The 17,966-nt window shown below is 50.6% G+C and overlaps 8 protein-coding genes across 8 annotated transcripts; 4 read left to right on the top strand and 4 right to left on the bottom strand.

The window, feature by feature from the left end:
- Positions 1-365: 365 nt before the first annotated feature.
- VFPPC_07675 (hypothetical protein) lies at positions 366-566 on the bottom strand (the record flags this gene model as incomplete). The annotated part of the gene is made up of 1 exon (XM_018286495.2): positions 366-566. The coding sequence occupies one exon, from the start codon at positions 564-566 to the stop codon at positions 366-368; it is 201 nt and encodes a 66-aa protein (XP_018143151.2).
- A 2,400-nt stretch (positions 567-2,966) lies between these two features.
- VFPPC_14281 (hypothetical protein) lies at positions 2,967-3,449 on the top strand (the record flags this gene model as incomplete). The annotated part of the gene is made up of 1 exon (XM_018292050.1): positions 2,967-3,449. One exon carries the CDS (start codon positions 2,967-2,969, stop codon positions 3,447-3,449), a length of 483 nt encoding a protein of 160 aa, XP_018143150.1.
- Positions 3,450-4,617: 1,168 nt separating this feature from the next.
- On the top strand, positions 4,618-5,292 carry VFPPC_07673 (pyruvate formate lyase activating enzyme; the record flags this gene model as incomplete). Its single annotated transcript, XM_018286493.1, has 1 exon — positions 4,618-5,292. One exon carries the CDS (start codon positions 4,618-4,620, stop codon positions 5,290-5,292), a length of 675 nt encoding a protein of 224 aa, XP_018143148.1.
- Positions 5,293-5,821: 529 nt separating this feature from the next.
- VFPPC_14280 (hypothetical protein) lies at positions 5,822-6,835 on the top strand (the record flags this gene model as incomplete). Its single annotated transcript, XM_018292049.1, has 1 exon — positions 5,822-6,835. One exon carries the CDS (start codon positions 5,822-5,824, stop codon positions 6,833-6,835), a length of 1,014 nt encoding a protein of 337 aa, XP_018143147.1.
- Positions 6,836-7,078: 243 nt separating this feature from the next.
- Positions 7,079-7,858, bottom strand: VFPPC_07672 (adaptin ear-binding coat-associated protein 2; the record flags this gene model as incomplete). The annotated part of the gene is made up of 1 exon (XM_018286492.1): positions 7,079-7,858. One exon carries the CDS (start codon positions 7,856-7,858, stop codon positions 7,079-7,081), a length of 780 nt encoding a protein of 259 aa, XP_018143146.1.
- A 1,016-nt stretch (positions 7,859-8,874) lies between these two features.
- Positions 8,875-10,067, top strand: VFPPC_07671 (hypothetical protein; the record flags this gene model as incomplete). The annotated part of the gene is made up of 4 exons (XM_018286491.1): positions 8,875-8,899; positions 8,967-9,033; positions 9,089-9,908; positions 9,966-10,067. The coding sequence occupies 4 exons, from the start codon at positions 8,875-8,877 to the stop codon at positions 10,065-10,067; spliced, it is 1,014 nt and encodes a 337-aa protein (XP_018143145.1).
- A 416-nt stretch (positions 10,068-10,483) lies between these two features.
- On the bottom strand, positions 10,484-13,792 carry VFPPC_14279 (hypothetical protein; the record flags this gene model as incomplete). Its single annotated transcript, XM_018292048.1, has 11 exons — positions 10,484-10,889; positions 10,937-11,307; positions 11,363-11,438; positions 11,488-12,178; positions 12,231-12,517; positions 12,568-12,589; positions 12,644-12,657; positions 12,710-12,824; positions 12,909-13,147; positions 13,289-13,407; positions 13,556-13,792. The coding sequence occupies 11 exons, from the start codon at positions 13,790-13,792 to the stop codon at positions 10,484-10,486; spliced, it is 2,577 nt and encodes an 858-aa protein (XP_018143144.1).
- A 2,076-nt stretch (positions 13,793-15,868) lies between these two features.
- VFPPC_07670 (hypothetical protein) lies at positions 15,869-17,641 on the bottom strand (the record flags this gene model as incomplete). Its single annotated transcript, XM_018286490.1, has 1 exon — positions 15,869-17,641. The coding sequence occupies one exon, from the start codon at positions 17,639-17,641 to the stop codon at positions 15,869-15,871; it is 1,773 nt and encodes a 590-aa protein (XP_018143143.1).
- Between the last annotated feature and the right edge of the window lie 325 nt (positions 17,642-17,966).

Here is a 17,966-nt window from a genome sequence, read left to right as displayed (position 1 = left end):
CGTCTGCATGTCTGGGATAGACAGCTATGAGCTCACTAGCGCCGCTCGGCGCATTGAGCAAAACCCAAATACTACCAGACTACATCCAAATCCAAGTGGACATTGATATCTTTCCAGGGTAACATGGGCCTCCTGGAAGCCAGCTGCTGGCAAGTGGCTCAATCAATGGCTGGTCTGCAGAAGCTCAAGCACAGGCACGATGACGAGGGTCACCAGCTGCGTTGGCCCGATCTCCAGCTTCAAGACCATTCGTACCCACTAATAAGTCACTGTCTCAGCTGGTCTAGTCCAGACGAGGCGCATGGCGCGGTCGATCCACCTGTGAGCAGCTCATGGGTGCTCATCTCTCAAAAACCTGGAAACGACTAGGGCTGGCCGAGAGGACCAAGCTCTTCAACTGCGGGTCGTGCAATATCCCGGATGAGCGTCAATGTGGAGGGCCAAGCACGTAGTCTGGTCCTACGGCATACTCCAGAGACGAAAGCATCTCTTCTGTCGATCGATCCCACCCTGTCTCGCTCCGTTGCCTTGTTGTGTGCGGGTTTGTCTCGTACGAGCCAGAGCATGAACGACAGAGGGAAGGATGACTGTGGTTCCCAAGGATGCTGATTGCCCGGACACAAGAGTCTGATCCAGTCTGGTTTGTTTGTTTATTTTCACGAATTCCGCCACAGACGTCCTTCCATGATTCGTATGGGTCAGCACACCGACACGGTTCCTAGCCTCAGCCTAAGGAAGATAATTTTTATCCTCCTTTTGATTGCAATTTCAAAACGGGGGAATATTGGATATGCACAGAGGCCCAGTACGGTGGATGGCCGCCACTTGGCTCGGTAGAAAAAAAAAGCCAGAACCCCCCTGGTATGGTCCACAGGTGATGCATCATCACATCCCTGTCCAGCTGTGCAAACACGCTCAGTGTATGTGCCGACATTGAGCTGGATACCAGCTCAACCAAGATGGCAGGTCGATTCAGTTGCACAACGGTGTACAACACGATCGATGTGCAGACGTGTGCGCCGACAGCTTTCCCTTTGTGATACACTGCGGCCTCAAGGCAAAGCTCGCCGGTTACACCTCGTTCCCTCCTACCATTCCGTTGCGAAATCATAGATAAGCCAGAAAAGGGCCTAAAGTGCGACAACCGGCGAGAATGCACACTCCGACCAGCATGGTGGGAGATTCCCCTTGATGAGGAGTACATCTCATGGTTCGTCCCAAGCCGCCCTCTAGTTCATGATTCCATGCTAAGCCGAGATGATCTGTATACCAGCGACGTGGGCCTGATAAATACCACACACCAACGCATTAGCCTTTGTGAATCTCATTCGTGATGTCACGATGTCCCCCGCTCCCGCGACACATTGTTATTGGCCGCGCCGATGGTATGTGGTACAAATGCACCAAAGTGATTTTGATGAACGTCCAAAATGAGACAAGTTGTGCTCCGTATGGACCTAAACGTCACCCGAGGCCGCCGTACTTGCAACATATAGCTCGATGATGCTGTCATTGAGTTTCATAGATGCGGAGAAGGCATCCATGAAACGAGCTGCAACATCAACTTCAACATGTCAATGCCATCCTCTTCGGATATAATCCTTACCAGGGAACCAGCCGGGAGTTCTGTCAGAGCAATGCACCACGGAGTACTCCGAACGAGGCAGTGAATGACGACAACCTACATGGCCACCGGAAGTTATGGTTCCAAACCAGTCAGCGTGGCGGCCCAACCTTGTGTCCAACAAGTTGAGCAAGACCATCCATCATTGTTGAGACCCCTGATTTCATATTATAATGCGCTCTACCTTCCAACTGTACTTGATCGTCGCATTCTGTCGTATGGTCCATTGACAGGAGGCGCCATGCTTTCTACACGATAAGAGTGTGACGATGTTGCTTCCAGGAACGGTGTGGTAACTGAGCGATCACCGTAAAATCAGTACCAAGGCCCCAGACCAGCCAAACTCAAAGGGCGCATAGGTCCCAATTGGGTCAAGGTCGGGTTCCTCTCGAATTTGCGTTTGGTGCTCATTGTTTGATGGTCGTCATTTTGTCAATTACCTCATCTCCCGATATCGAAAGCAACCAAATGCTGCGTTGATGGAGAGGCATTGCACCAGCTAATGTGAGCAACCCGGGTTTCTGCAGCTCGGACGCTGCGCCGGCAATACCAGCTACCTGTATCACCAGCCAAGCTGGCCAATTCTGTGCTGCTGAATCGAGGTCCAGTCCGACGACGTTGGCTGCATATTGTAGAGGTGGGCAGGTTTGGCTTTCTGCCACTCATTGTCGCCCACCATGTGTCTGTACTCAAACGCCACCCACCGCGCCGCAAGTACTGAGAGCCGCCCGAGATAGCTCGATTCCTCAAAGATCTCGGCAACCCCTACCAACATTGAATTTGGGGAGCTTGAGGCCATATCGGCTGATATGTGTTTCGAGGTGAATGATGTTTTGGACGGGAACCCAAGCTTCACCATCACCAGCTGATATTTCTCGTTGAAACGTCTCTTCCAGTAGATTCTCAGTGATTGCAGCGTGAAAGTTCCATATGCTTTTTGATGTCGATAAAATACTCTGGCATCTCCGTTTGTTGCAAATACCCATTTACATCTTACCCTGTACCAATTTCGATGCCGAAATGCGCCGCCAGCACAGGGGGGCGATGATCAATCAGCCTTGCGGCACACCATAAGGTGCGCAGACTGAGCTTGGGTTGATTTTCGAACAATGATGATAAAAATCCTTCTCTTCTCGATGAGTAACAAGCGCAAATGTTTGAAGCATTTGGCGTGCGGTGTCAAGAAAAACGTTCGATCGATTTGAAGCGCATTCGCACAAGAAAGGCAGCAGAGACCGACCACGCGCCGGAGCTCCTTCCTGTTTGGTTTGGCATTCTTCTTTACTCCAGATTTCACAAGACCGTGTTGATTCGAAAGTTTTCCATTTCACATACAACAACCATGAGTCAACCATTCTCCTTACAATTTGTCGGCAGTGGCGGCGGCCACGATGACATCCAGGTGCGCATTGGCGAAGAAAAGCATGTGGTTGACTCGTATTACTTTATGCTAGACTCAAGCCCGAACGCACCAAAGACTGAGGACAAAGGGGTCAAGATGCTACTGAAACAGTGGCTAGATCTACTTCAACCGCTGGAGAAAGGAAGAGAAGGATACCAGGTTTATCTTCCCTACGGATTCTTCGACCAATGCACCGCATGGATGCAGGTTACGCTTGGTGAGGCGCCAGAGCGAGGAGACCGTGCTGTTGAGGTTCAAGGAGGATGGGGTACTCCTGAAGGGTGGTCTTTCATGCCGTCTCATATTGCCACGACGTCAAATAATATGAATGAGGGCAAATTTGAAGCGATCCCGGACCTGAAAGTTACTACGACCCTCGCTTCTCTGCGCAGTTCGATTGATTCGACCCAGCGTAAATTCTGAATTGCCAAGGCGAGTCGAAGGAAGGGGACATTGAACCAAGCCCGACATACTATACGCTTAAGTTCAGTAGTACGGCTTATTCCATGTTGTCCAATAAAGTCATATGACGAGGATAATGACATAAATTCCCCATTACTTCACATCATAACATTTAGAATTATAGCTCGTTGATAGCTCTTAGATGGAGCTCCATTGCGTATAGTTAGTTCAAGATGTGGGAATAGCCACGGGATATTGAAGGTGCGCACGCGAAGGAGAAGCTATTTAAAAGAAAAACAAAAGAAATCAAAGAAAAGAAAACAAACGAGGAAGTAAATGGTGTCGGCACCAAGTATTTTACTGTACAGTTTACTTTGCTGGGCAGATGTTTTGGCTGATTAACACGAAAGGTAGTACCGGGTAGCTGTATTGACAAGCCACCCCGATAGGAGCATTTACCTTGATAAGCCTCATAACTCTTCTGGATCGCATAGCCATGTCCGTTTACAGGCATAAACTTGCACCAGGTCAACATCTATTGTCTCTTTGACCTGGACCAATGATGGCAACGACCAAGCTCTGATCACTCAACGACAATAGACGTGGGATGAGTGGTGTTGGACACCATGAATGTGGCCACAAGCGCCCTTCGTCTGAGAAAATTACCCAAATCTGTAACTAGGCTATGTTCAAGCCGAAGGTTCCTTCACTTGGCCCCTCCATTTCTGTTGGATGATTATATTCCACGGTATCAGACCCTAGGCTCTCGAGACGAGGCGCAGAAACGATCAGCTGCATATGCTCACCTCCGCAATTGTAATCTCTGCCCTCGGCTATGCGGCGTGAACCGCTATGAGACGACGGGAATATGTCTCATCGGAGACAAAGTCAAGGTCAATGTTATAGCGCCACACTTCGGAGAAGGTCTGTTCATGTCTTTGGATCAGGCGCCATGTCACTAGCTTCTCAACCTTTTCACTCTGACACAACACCAAGATGGCGTCTTGCGCCGCTTGAGTGACATTGCACTCACTCCACATCCCGGCACTAGCAATATTCATCTAACATTGTTTGCTATTCAGAACCGTGTATTCAGGGTCACAACGGTAGTGGCGCAGTTTTTATGAGCGGGTGCAACTTGCGTTGCATTTTTTGCCAGAACTTTGACATTTCGCACCAGCGAAATGGTATGGATCTCACACCCGAGGAGCTCGGGGACTGGTACATGAAGCTGCAGGAAGTCGGCCATGTGCACAACATCAACATTGTCACGCCAGAGCATGTTGTTCCGCAAGTGGCGTTGAGCATTCTTCATGCAAAGCATTTGGGGCTGCGAGTTCCGATTGTGTACAATACCTCAAGCTTTGATTCACTTGCGTCTTTGGAGTTGATGGACGGGCTCGTCGACATTTACCTGGCCGATTTCAAGGTGTGGGAGACTAGCACGTCCAAGCGGCTGCTCAAGGCACATGACTATGCCAGTACCGCCAGAGAAAGCATCTTAGCCATGCATGCTCAGGTGGGCGATCTGTGCTTTACCGCAGATGGAATTGCAAAGAAGGGTCTGTTGATCCGACATCTAGTAATGCCAGGAAAGGAGGCTGAAGGCACCGAGATCATGAAGTGGCTAGCGACGGAAGTTTCGACAGACTGCTTTGTCAATATCATGGAGCAATATCGCCCTGATGCCCACGTGGGTAAGCGGAGGCGCAAGTCGAGCGGAGGAGGTGAAGACGACATCCGGTACGGCGACTTGAATCGTGCCGTGACTGGCGAGGAAGTCTCCGTGGTACGAGGGGCCGCAAACAAGGCCGGGCTTTGGAGATTCAATGATCCCCCAAAGCATGACGGTTTTGCCATTTAGTGGCTGCCACAACACAAAGAAAGCACAAGCAGGAACACGGAGCCTTCTCCGTTGCTATGTATGACGTAACCCTGGAAACATGCATGGCGCGATTGTTATCACTTTTGGGGTTCACCTTTCGAAATGTGGACTCGCCCAAGGGCCCTTAGGCACTATGTGCCACCGCCACATATCAAGCCTAAATGCACGCTGGCAGTATGTGAACAATACCACGGTGTTGGATAGTGCACATTCGTGTGGCGCCCAGCATGTGAGTCAAATGGATGTAGATGTCGACAACCAGGAGGTCACGGATCTAATAAAGGCTTGAAACCCCCTGAGCCGAATATTCTGGGTTACAAGACCGCGTGCTCGGCTGGTTCCTCGTTCTTCGACCTCCCCGCCTGGCTATGGCTTGTGCTCAAAACCAGGGAGACTATTGAAGCGAGACTTTCCTTTTGCGGCTCTTACACACCGGAGAGTTTTCAGATGTCCACTACCTGGAGAAAATTGACTCCTCCTCCGAAGAGAACCGGACAGTTTGAACATCATGACACAAGTCGGTCCGGTCGCATCCGACAAAACGTTACCTCCACTATTCGTTATACCAATTTACTCGGCGGATAATAGGACTGTAATGGAATCTACGGCATCTCCTGGCGAAAGACTTTCTATTGCAACGCCCAAACCGAATGATGGGCTGCAGACGGAACATTCGCCCTTATCACCAACTGCCTCAATCGAGCATGGAAGCAGGGCCGGAGCTACCTCATCAAGCCGCGGTGGTGATCAGAAACATATCCCTAAACCCCTCCGCAACAACAGTCAACTACAGAGTCGACGTCCTTCTTTGCACAAGCCATTGTCGCCCCGCCCCATGACAATATTTCATCCTCGGCCATATGAGGACATTTATGCTGAGCAGGCCTATTTGAGCATCACCCTCCAGGCGTACACCGCCAAGCTTAGCGACTTAATAACCAAATATTCCTTGACAGAAGAGGAATCCGTGCACGGGGAGTCAAGAAAGTGCAAGCGAAAGGCGAGGAAAGAACTCGGTGTCTTGCGTGGCCAACTGATTCACGCGGCCGGCCAAGAGCAGGCTATATTTACAAGACTAGGGGAACTGTATGTGGAGGCGAAGAGCCGCGACACATGGAACATTGCCCACAGACATCGCTCGCGGCTTCCCAGGCGTCCGTCAGGCCAACCTAGTGAGGATATGATGCGACGTGCGTCAAAGTCGAGTCTCAATGGCGCGACGCCAGAATTCATCCCTGCGAAGGACCCGTTGCAAAACCAGGGGCAAGGGAATCGGCTTCCGGACAGCCCAAATACCAGCGACGATGAATACAGCAGGGTCGAGAGTGAGATGTCGGGAAATACCCTCTGTGGGCTGCAGTTGGAATTGACGCTCAGGGGGAGGGACAACGAAGAGACTGCGAGACGACGACGACCACGCAGCACGTCTCAGGATGCTCAGTATTCAATAGTCACCAAGGAGAGAAGGCTCAGTTTGCCCACCCGGTTAGATTCGACGTGTCCACTATGGCTAATAACATGAGTGAACGATTGATCAAATGATTTACGAAGAATTTCAACAGTTTTAGACAGATACCACCATTTTAATGTTCCTAAATTGCAAACCAAGCACGCTACCGGCTGTTCAGCATGAAGGAAGAAGAAGAAAGTAAAATATAAATCATATTATGGGAATCATCCCTCCCCGGCTCATCACTATACATTATGTCCAACAGTTTGCAATATCAAGTCTACTCGATAATCATTTCCAAATGATGACGCCCCGCTACCGAAATTCCCCAAACTGACCGTCGTCGAACCCCAAATCACGCAATGATCTCCTCTTCTTCTTCACATCATCCGCAGTCGGTGGGGGCGGCAAAGAAAACCCACCGCGTTGCTCAGCACCTCCCAAACCCGCAGCAGCACTCGGCGGAGGCGGCAACGCAAAAGACTGCAACGTAGCCGGATCAGACGTACTCGGCGACTCTGGCTGCCTTCTTCTCCCCAACTTGCTGCCAATATTGACGGTGATGGTCTCGCCCTCCTTCAAGCTATAATCCTTATCCACCTGCTTTGTCACTTCCTTCTTATCCGCATTCTTTTCCAGACCTAGAGCCCTCTGAGCCTGCTGCAGCGCAACTCTCAGGTCAAGCGCGTCGGACCTATCCTCAAATCCTATACCAATAACCACCTTGTTCCCCTTCGGATCACGCACGGTCAGCGCAAAAAAGCGACTGCTGTCGAGGACTTCTTGAACAACAAAGGTGCCGGTATATGGGGCTGCGGCGAATAATTCCCCGTTGGAAGGGTCTTCTATAACAACGTCGACCTTGATACTGGATTGCTCTTCGGCAGTCGGTGACTCGTAGGCTGTTTCCACGACGCGCAGGCGCCCTGTGAATATTTGTCGCTTGGGATCGACAGTCCATGAGGTTGCGCGGTATCCATCCATAGACATTAGTGGTGGGATGTTGTAGACATGGACGGCGTTGGCGATGAAAAGGACGCGCTGGATTGCATCTTCGGGGAGAGGTGCGCCAGTGGCAGGGTCAATGAGACCCATGGTGGTGGTAAGCTTTAAAAGTTTCGGTTTTGGTTTTGGTGGTGTAGATGTGCTTCAATGATGCGATCGAGTGCTTTTTCGGTGGAAGAATTCGAATATTGAACGCAACGCAGCAGACGGTGATTAAGTAGTGCTTGGCGGTCAAGACATGTTACGCAGACGAGACAGGGAAGGGAATAGAGGAGGAAGAACAAGTACGACGGCCAGCTCGTGTCAGGTCGGATCCTGGTGTATTTACGTACGTACGAACAAGGAGGGGCGGTGATGTGGTTTGTCGTTTCAGCGGCCTTTCGAGTTCAAAGAATTCAATGTCATTTGATGTTCAGGTCGAGAAAGTACATGGATTGACTTGGGGCAGGGGTCCACTGACGTACGCCGCTGGGGGCTCGTGGTTTGTTCTAGAGTTGGTGGATGACTGGCGACATTGAAGAGTTGAAGGATAGTGGGGGGTTCCTTGGAACAAGACTTGGAAGGAGCGACTGGACAGACAAGACCTGAAGAAAATACATGCACGGAGTAGCTTGACACATGTCTGGTTCGGAGGAGTTGCGAGCACATGGAGGAAGCATAGTACCTAATGCACGAACATCTCTTGAGAAATCACTTTACGAGAATGGCTCAACTTGCATTTATGCAAACACGAAGCGGCTACTCCATGTACTCTCTGTGAATACGTTTGTAATAACAGATGCCAACTGCCCAGAGTTCTAGAGTTGTGTGAACTTGACCCATGTAATGTCCAACATGGTACTCTGTCTTGTACACGAATCCCCGAATTTCGTCGCCCCGCCTTGAGAGCGACTCGACCCTTCAGCCAATGGCAGAGCTGCTGCCCCTCCAAGCCATGCAGCTCCAGGGAAGGTGCACTCATCAAAGTTCCAGGTCGCCTTTGAACAGCTTTGACTCACCACATCATCATCGGGTCAAAATTTAAAGTCCCCGACTTCGACCATCCATCCACATCGTCAAAAATCGAATCCCACGACGACCCCTGTCGTATTCGAGATCTAGCCACCATGACTTCCTCTGGCTTGGCTGACGGTACGTTTCAGCTTTGAACAATCACATTGGATCATTGCCAAGACACAATTCTAACGTCAAATGCCAGCCGCCAAAGAGACGGTCTCGGCAAATCTTCCCATACGTAGGCTATCAGCGTCATCTTCCAACTTTGAGTTCGTCGTTCCCACACCCACACCGCACAAACTTGCAAATCCTGACCGAAAGTAGCATTGTTTCAACATATCGCAAACTCCTCGAGTCCGACCCCGAATTAACCAAGCCGGTCGCCGCTATAGAATCATTGATCGCCCTTCTGAACACCGTTCCTTCCACAACCGTATACGAGACTCTCGATACTGTCAAAGCCCACTCGGTTCGCCTCGCAGCTTCTGTTGAAAATCCGGTGCCTCTCACAGCTGGTACCGACCTTTTCCTGCAGTACCTAGTTTCCTCGCTCAAGCAGCAGGAGGGTAGCTTCGATGCCGTGAGACAGCATCTTCTCCGTAACGGCCGGTTGTTCGCCCAAAGAGCCATTGCTGCGCGCAACGGCGTCGCAGAAGCTGGCTGGCGCTTCGTACGAGAAGGCACATGCGTGTTGACCCACGGTGCATCAAGGTCGGTGACTGGTCTGTTAGAGAGGGCAGCCAAGAGTCTCAATGGCAAGTTTAAAGTTGTCTACGTTCGGGACCAGACGCGCGTAGAGGAGAGCGACAGTGTTGTAAAGGAGCTGCGTCAGATGGGAATCCCGGTTGCGGAGATTCCAGAGGCGGCTGTCGCTCACGTAATGGGCTTGCTGCGCCAGGTCAACATGGTCATTGTTGGTGCGGAAGCTGTGACTCAAAATGGTGGCATCATTTCTAGAATTGGCACATATCAGATCGCCCAGCTGGCCTCAAGAGTCAAGATCCCTTTCTATGTCGCCGCCGAGACGCACAAGTTCGCACGCAAGTTCCCCCTCGACCAGAGGGATCTTGGTTTCAAGCAACAAGTGCTTGATTTTAGTACCGACGCAAGAAGCAAACGACCTGCCGATGCGGTCGACTATACTGTGAGTTTATTTTAGAACTACCCGCCACAGGTTACATCTGGACTAACTTTCTGGCAGCCCCCCAACCTGATTTCCAACCTCATCACGGAAAACGGGGTACACTTGCCAGGCTACGTCTTTGAGCAGCTTCTCAGCATCTATGGAAGTCTTAACGGGTGAATGAAACTGGAGAACAGACTCACGGCGTTGCGTCTTTACGGACGCATACTTGGCACCAGAAGGGATGGGATTTGGTGGCCCACGTTGAACATGGCGTTGGAATACACTGGGACCTTTATGATATACCAAGCGAGGGTGTGCTTTTAACGCCAGTATTATCAATCATCGTCTCAGACATGATTATGCGCACAATGCTACATGCATCTAACGACATTGATAGCAACCATACAATGAAAGCTTCAACATAAGCAGACTGGCAAAAGAGTGTATTGATAAGTACAAATCGATCCAACCGGAAAAGACTGTCCAAACACGGTTTGTTTCCATTTTACAGGTCCAATTTGTTTCTCCATATTGAAATCCAGTTCATAAAGTCGTCCACGCGAACATACTATGTTCCTCCACATAGTTGCGAATTACTCAACATCCCTGACCAGTCGTGCCCCAACCCAAGCATACGGATAATTCCTCTGATACCAATTCACAAAGCTCTTCCTCCCCGCAATCCTAGGATGAGTAGCCCACGAGCCGCCAAGCACAATATTATGCTTGTCGTCAAAGAAATCCGCCGTATAAAGCGGATACAGCTCCATCGGCTCAAAGCCCTCGTGCTTCCTGAGCGGCGACGAAGTCCATTCCCAGGCGCCGCCCATGCCAGACTGGCCGGCTAGCGAGTTTCCCTGGGACGTCACTGGCACGGGATGCCAGTGTTTGAAGCCGACGTTTGCGCCGGCCAGGTCGATGAATAGCGGTGTGCTATCCTCGACCGCGGAGGGCGTCAACGATGGGGGCGTTTCTTCGACGCCGTCGTTGGAGAGGTGTCTTTCGGTGTCAGCTTTGGCTGTGAGAATTTGGAGTTGGGGACTTACCCGTTCACGGCGGGGACTTTTCGTGAGAGTCGTCCGCCCAGTAGTAACTCTCGCTGGCTTTCGACAAATGCGTAGATGCTGCGCGCTTCTTCGAAGGTTGGGATTCTACCGCCCATCCAGGCGGCACAGCCGGCTAGTTCGTCGTAGGAGGCGAAGACGGGCCAGTCGAGGGCGTATTTGAGCGGTACGAGCCCGTACATGGTGCGGACGGATTTGCCTGCCAGGAAAGAGTCTGGTAGGGTTGTTGGGATGGCGTGGTGGCCGTTTGTCCCGTTGGTCCCGTTAGTCTTGGATGTGCCGTTGGTGAGGGTGCTGGAGGACCAGGAGGCGGGGACTTTGGAAACGTTTGTCGTGTACATGTATTGAGCGTACTTTGCGATTTGGGTTAGAAGCTGGGCGTGGATGGTTTGATTAGCAGAGACTTACTTCTTCATTTGTGATGGGCCGGCCTTGTGCCTGGAAAGCATGTACTTGAGTCTTTCGCTGTGGCTTCTCATTGTCCCTGATGCCATTAATATAAACTGTGGTCAGATCAAGGGAATGCAACTCACCATCCGAAATCAACATCATCTGTTCCATCCTCAGGATCGTTCATCCCGATGCTAATCTCCTGAGCCGGCACGTCAAACCACTCATTCTCAACTCTCCCCTCAAAGGCCCTCTTTGCCATTCTCTCAAAATCAGGAATCCCCATATGAGGCGGCGGCAACGTCCTATCGCTCTGCAGCATCATATACAGCAACGTCTCGATATGCATGAGCTCGTGCTCAAAACCAACCCAAATAGCCCTGGCTACCTGTCTGGGAAGATTCTCTACTCCCCCCTTGTACAACTTGCCCAAACGATCGCGAACCCGTCCCTGATAGGCGGTAATTTCCTCCACAGAAGGCCACTCGTCTGGGATTTCTGAGTGAACGTGGCATTGCTCGGGGTTATCTACGTCAGGGTCAATGCCACGCTCAAAAATGGCATAGTATGATGCAGGATCCGTGGGTGGCATCTTGGTAGTCTTTGTGAGTTGAATGTCAAGGAAGGTAGGGATATGGCCTAGGTAGAAGATGCACGCGTTGCGAAGCTTGATGGGCTTTTCGGTGAGTTCCTGCTTGGGGAGCATGTGTTTTGTTACAATGTCCCAGGTTGACCAGAGGGATTGCCAGTCTTGCAGGGTTGGGAGGGTTTGAGGGGCGTAGAGTGAGGGAGCTTTGCTGAATGGGATGTTGGCCTTTTGAAGCATATGGAGGCCTGGGAGTGTTAATATTCTGGTTGAAGTTTGGAAGGGAAGGGGATTGCTTACCGTATTCATCGCCGCGGGTCCATAGTCCAATTTCACGAAGACCAGCGTGCTTCCATAGGTTCTCTGACCCGACTTTGGAGTATTTGAGGCTCTGTTCGATTTGAATACGTTCATGTGGTTTAATGACTGATCCGAGGACATTGACTTCCTGGAGGGGGGCCAAGAAGGCTTGGTGGCGGCCGCCTTCATCATCGTAGACGTATTCGCCAATGACTTTCCAGTCTGGGATGTGGAATAGGTCTTGTCCGTAGATGCGATTGGCATTTTCCAGTCCATTCAGGATAAATCTTTGTGGCGTTAGTAATGCATTTGATCCGGGGCATGATAGAGTGCTTACTCGTGGGTTATGCCTTTGCTGTCTGTGGTAGACGGTTAGCACTTAAACGCGAACAAGGGGTTCGACGAATCCGTACCATTATATGCGTGACTACGTCCGTTAGTTACTCAGTTCCAAGGGTGAGGCTTATTGCGAAACTTACTAAATCTTGTCTGGGTTCCCACAAGAGTCCAGCCCAACAATCAAGCTGTCTTCTGGTTTCAACACGTCGGCGTAGGATTGCAAAAACTCCGCAGCCTCGTCTCTGTGAAAGTTTCCTATCCCAAGAAATGTAAGCTTTCAACTAAAGAGGCTTCATGGTGCCCAAATCGTAGTTTGTCGAGGACCAGTGTAAAACTCACCAATACTAGATCCCAGGTGAAGGATGCATTTTGGTTTAGCCATAATGGACGGCTGCTTCAGCCAGACGGTGCCATCGTCATATGTACCCAGCAAACCGTGGCAGCGAACATACTTAAAGTCGGGAACATGAGATAACGTCCGTTCGAGCTCTTTCTGGGACAGGTCCAGAGCGTAGTAGTCGATGGACTTGTGGGCATCTTCGAATGCTTGCAGGAGGAGGCAGACCTTGCGTAGATTGCTGCAGTATATTAGTATCCCGCAGCCGGCACGAAACAGTCCGCTCGAATCGAAAAACACCAGTAGGAGAACGGCGACAAAAAGGCAGAGTAAAACAAGAGCTCGGGAAAACGTCACGGGCAAGCTTCAAGGCGCGACATACCCGCTCCCCAATTCAATAACCATGGCTCCATCCGGAATCTTGGCCGCAATCTCGACGGAATGCTTCTTCAACAGCTCGATTTCGTAGTTGGTCAAATAATACTCGTCCAGATACGTGATCTGGCGGAAAAGTATAAGTTTGAACGAAGCGTCCTAAGGGGGGAAATAGGAGGGGAAAGCAAATAGCCCATTCAAAGATTTTTTGCATCTCGATTTAATCTCGCAAAAAACCTCAATGTGCTTCGGGACCGGGAACCATCACACGTACATCCTCAAACAACTGCAGTCCCCTCTCATCATACAACAGCAGCGTGGGCAGCTTGCGCGCGCCCCCGTCTGAAGGATTAATCATGCGATTCACCTCATCTTTGAGATTGAAATCAACCTTGTTGCTTCGAATATCGATGATATCAAGATGGCTGTTACCCTTGGGGGCACGTTTGCTCACGGGCTGCTTGATGGGGAATGACGTCGTCGTCTGAACACACTGCTTTACGGCGGGCATTTTGACTAAAGACGGCGCAAATCAACGAGCCGAGAGACAAGGGCAAAGACTTGGAATGCAAGCTAGGTACTAGGGGAAGACAATGGATTGAAATAAGAGTTTTTGGTTTTCGGTTTGAGTTATACCAGGCACAAGAAACGTGGCGGGAGAATCGGGGATGAAAATAGTCTAACTACTTGGACGTGAGAGATACAAATGCATGTCAAGTGTACATTGATTCACACCACCACGAGCCAGGTACGAACCTTAGTTACCAGAAGAGCTCCTCCCACCATCTCAGACAGCTCCGATAACCAATGAGACGGAGTAGATGGGCGAGCCATTTCCTCACGATCCCGGCCAGGGTGGTACGGAGGAAGTGCCGTCGATGGATGTACTTTTCACGCCTCAAGATGCTGCCAAGTGGACTTTTGGCGTGAACATTCGAGGCGGAACGTGGAGATGCATGTCCAGCCCAGCTTTGAAAAAGCCCACAAACACAAAAGCCCAGAAGGCTGGAGCCACTTTTCCGGGGGGCTTCATCAGTGAGCAGTAATACAATACGTAGTCATGATGCAAGTCGCAGGTACAAATTTGTTATAGTTACAGTACGACTATCAGAAAACGGGTTTCTTCAACCAGAACACGTTTCCGTGGAACCAACAAACCTTGGCAAGAGACGGACGTCATCATCTTCACATGTGGACAAGGAAACAGTGCCTGGTTCGCTCGGACAGTCGCATCTTCACAATGACACGAAAGCATAACTCTCGTCTAATCAAACCGCGGGATATAACGTACAAATCGGCCGTGAAAACCGGTCACGACCACCACATCTACCCAATGGAAGAGAAAAAGCAAACGTGCGGAGAAGACTATCCGATCCCGTGCCGTGCGTCCACTGCGCTACCACGTCAAAGGAAGTCCGGTCTGGTCCAAATGTTTGGAATCAATGAGCTCCTGTGGAGCACGTTGGTCAGCATGTGGTCCTCGAGCTCTGAGAAATGATGAACCCATCGCATCGACTTGCCCCAAGGTTCCAGTTGAAGCAGAGAGAGCATAAAAGACAGGGAGGCTGACGAGCTGATCAGGGCTATTTCAAGCCAAACGCCCCACCGATGGAAGCTGTGCTCAGTGTCTTCTAGTTGAGTGAGACCTTGCAATGGCTTGGGGGGTTGCGGTGGGTGAAAGAAACTAGTGAAATGTGGCTGTTACATAGCCAACCTTGTAGATACAAGCTTGCGGCAAATCGGGTCGTCGGAGGTTTGGACGGCATCGTCGGAAGGGCGTAATCATGAGAGATGGGAAAGTGATTCCAGATGGGAATGACCGTGAATATTTACGTGTTGAGGATAGTTGGCTTTGAACGATGGGGTTCGACTTACAAATTCGAAGCGGCATTTTGGGAGAAACATCTCCACTTGTTCAATGAATGACACTGTGGTTGATCATGTACCTAGAGATTGGGGCTTAGATGGAGGTGCGGAGGCACGGAATCCATGACGACGATGGTCGACACCCTCTTTTTCCTTTTTTCCTGATCGTTTCCCGCGTTGTGGAAGCCCGATCTACTCAGGAACAAGACCAAGCACTGAGATCGATGGGCCGTTGATAAGCGTCAACATGGGAATCTAATCTTGGCGTTTATAAACCTGCCACATCGTGATACCGTTCTATTATGCTGTGGCACGTAGATGGATTCTAAGCGGTCGGGGCTCATATCCTACGAGGACAACAGCAATCAGATGCTGTCATGATGCAACTAGTCTAACAGTTGAAGAAGAATCAGATGTCCACCTTGCAGCAGTTATTACTCAACACAACGTAGAATTTGGCTCGCAACACCTGGGCTTAGTGATAGAGTATATCCGAATCCAATCAACATCAACATGTCATAAATCCCGCTCATCGACATATTTCATCAGCTTCACGGGCCCTCCACTCTTATAACAGCTTTCTCATATAAACGTATTTGGGTATATTTCGCTCAACTATGCCACAAAACCACCAAACTAGGTCGTCACAATCGCAGGCTCTCACGTTTTACCCACATGGGATGTAATGAAACAACCTGCCTCAACCCCTATAATTGTCAAGTCAACGCCCAGCCTTCAATACAGGCGCTGGCTGTCTCACCACGCGCCGCGACCCCATTGGAATCCTTGAGCTGGAAGAGGCAGCTAGAAGTGGTTGAGTAACTTTTCTCGAAGCAGCGATGCGGGTGAGTGCCTCCAACGTATCCTCCTCACTGACGTTGTCATCTATTTCTGGCTCGGGGGAAGTGAGATAATCTTCATCCATATCTTCCCTTTCAGCTTCTCCTTGTAAATCATCCTGATCTTCGCCTTCTTCTGCATCGTCTGGTTCCATCTTGATCTGCACACGAGATGCACGAGAGCCAGCCCACTCCGGTTCCGATTGCTGGGCCTTTGACGGCGCCGTTTCTTCCCCGCTGAAGAAACTTGCTACCACGACTAGGAATCTGATGAGGAAGAGTATAGCCGGTATGCGGACAATCTCCTTTAACTTATCGTCCTGGAGTTCTGACAGGGTAGGATCTGGGTTGACCACTGTCGTAGAGCTACGCTCGCTATCTGGCGTGCTTGTTCCACAGGCATTCATGCTTCTTTGGACAGGTTGTTGCGAGCTCGGGGCCGTGTTCCTCAATGGCCTACGAACCCTTGCTCTTGTAGCTGGCTCAGTACTCTTTGAAGGCTCCCTCCCCGAAAGAAGTCGTTGAGGTGCGTCTCCCACAGCCTGAATCCTCTCATTCCTCCCACCGTGAATTCGTCTTGCCAGTGCCTCCAAAACGGGATCCTCCGCTTCAATAGCTTGCTCTATCAAAGAATCTTCGAAAGAAGGCTCTTCCTCTTCAATCGACTCAATCTTCCCCTGGTCGTGATACTGAGCTGGCTTAGACCCAGGCATTTCCACACCAGCCTTCTTCCAATTCTCCCACTGCATAGCCATGTCCAAACCTCTAGCCACATCATCCAATCGCTTCCGCGACTGACCGCTGTATAAAAAGTCCATCTGCGTGAGCGTCGAATTATCCTTGCCACCTAAAATGGAAGAAAATCGGGCAAACCGGTTCCTCGCGCTGCCACGGACGCCCCGAATCGTGCCATCGATCTCAACGCGCATAAACACCGGCACGCCGGAGTGCTCAAACGCAAACGCAGTACAGTATTCTTGACTGTGAATCTGATTCCGGTCGAGAGAGTTCTCCTTTAGCTCCCAGTGCATGGTACGCAAGCCGTCTTGGCCATGGGGCCGTCGAACAGCGCCTCTAAAGCACCAGGCGTCCGATTTTTCCTTGGCCGTAGTTGAGTCGTGGCCCAGACCGCCAAAATCGATCCCCATAGCCCCAAGATGTGGTGTCAAGTTGGTGGTGCTGGTCTTTTGGTGAATTGTTTTTGCGCCGTTTATCAGGCGTGGGCCATAGTTGTCTGTGATTTGAACGTTGTATTCCCTGTCTAGCCGGTGCGCATGAGGTCTGTGTCTATGGTTGGAGGCGAGGGCATAAGTTCCTGTGTCTTCGGCCAGAGTTACGTAGACGTTGGCGACTTCGAGGCAGTAACCGGGAGGTTGTTGGAAATTGATGTCCATGTACACAATTCCAGCAGGTCGGTCATCTGTGCCCAGGACGCCCCATTGTGCTTTTTTCCAGAGGTACTTGCAGTCGATTTCGACTTTGCCGATACGTTGTGAGCCCACGCAGAGTTGAGATCCTCGGGCGGCCTCTTGGTCGAATCGCTCAAAGTCAGTTCGGCCGAAACGCTTGATGCTTAGTTGAGGTCCACGAGGAGGAGCTCGTCTCGGAGAAGAGGCTACTCCAGAGGGCACAACTTGGTCTAAGGGAGTGCTCATGGTAGTTGTTTCGATTGGATGTGATTTGACAACAAGATGAGATGTTCTTGCTCTCAAAGAGTTGAGGCGAGATAGTCGGCAACAATCATGAGGGAATGAGTTGAGGCGGGCGGCTATCATTCATCAATTGTTGCGTCAAGTGATCCTCCAACCTTCACTTCGCTGGCAGTGTGCATGGATCTGCAAGCCAAGCCTCATTATTGATTTTCCTGAACAGCCTACAGCCTCTTTAAAACTGATCTGTAGCTGTATCTCAGACCCTGAAAGCGCCGGGCTGACTGCTCAGCCACTCCTCATCGCGAGGCCTCATGCATGTCAGCCGCTA

The sequence above is a fragment of the Pochonia chlamydosporia genome, chromosome 4, assembly GCF_001653235.2.
Source record: "Pochonia chlamydosporia 170 chromosome 4, whole genome shotgun sequence".
NCBI classification, from domain to species: Eukaryota; Fungi; Ascomycota; class Sordariomycetes; order Hypocreales; family Clavicipitaceae; genus Pochonia; species Pochonia chlamydosporia.
This window is presented reverse-complemented; position numbering and strand designations above follow the sequence as displayed.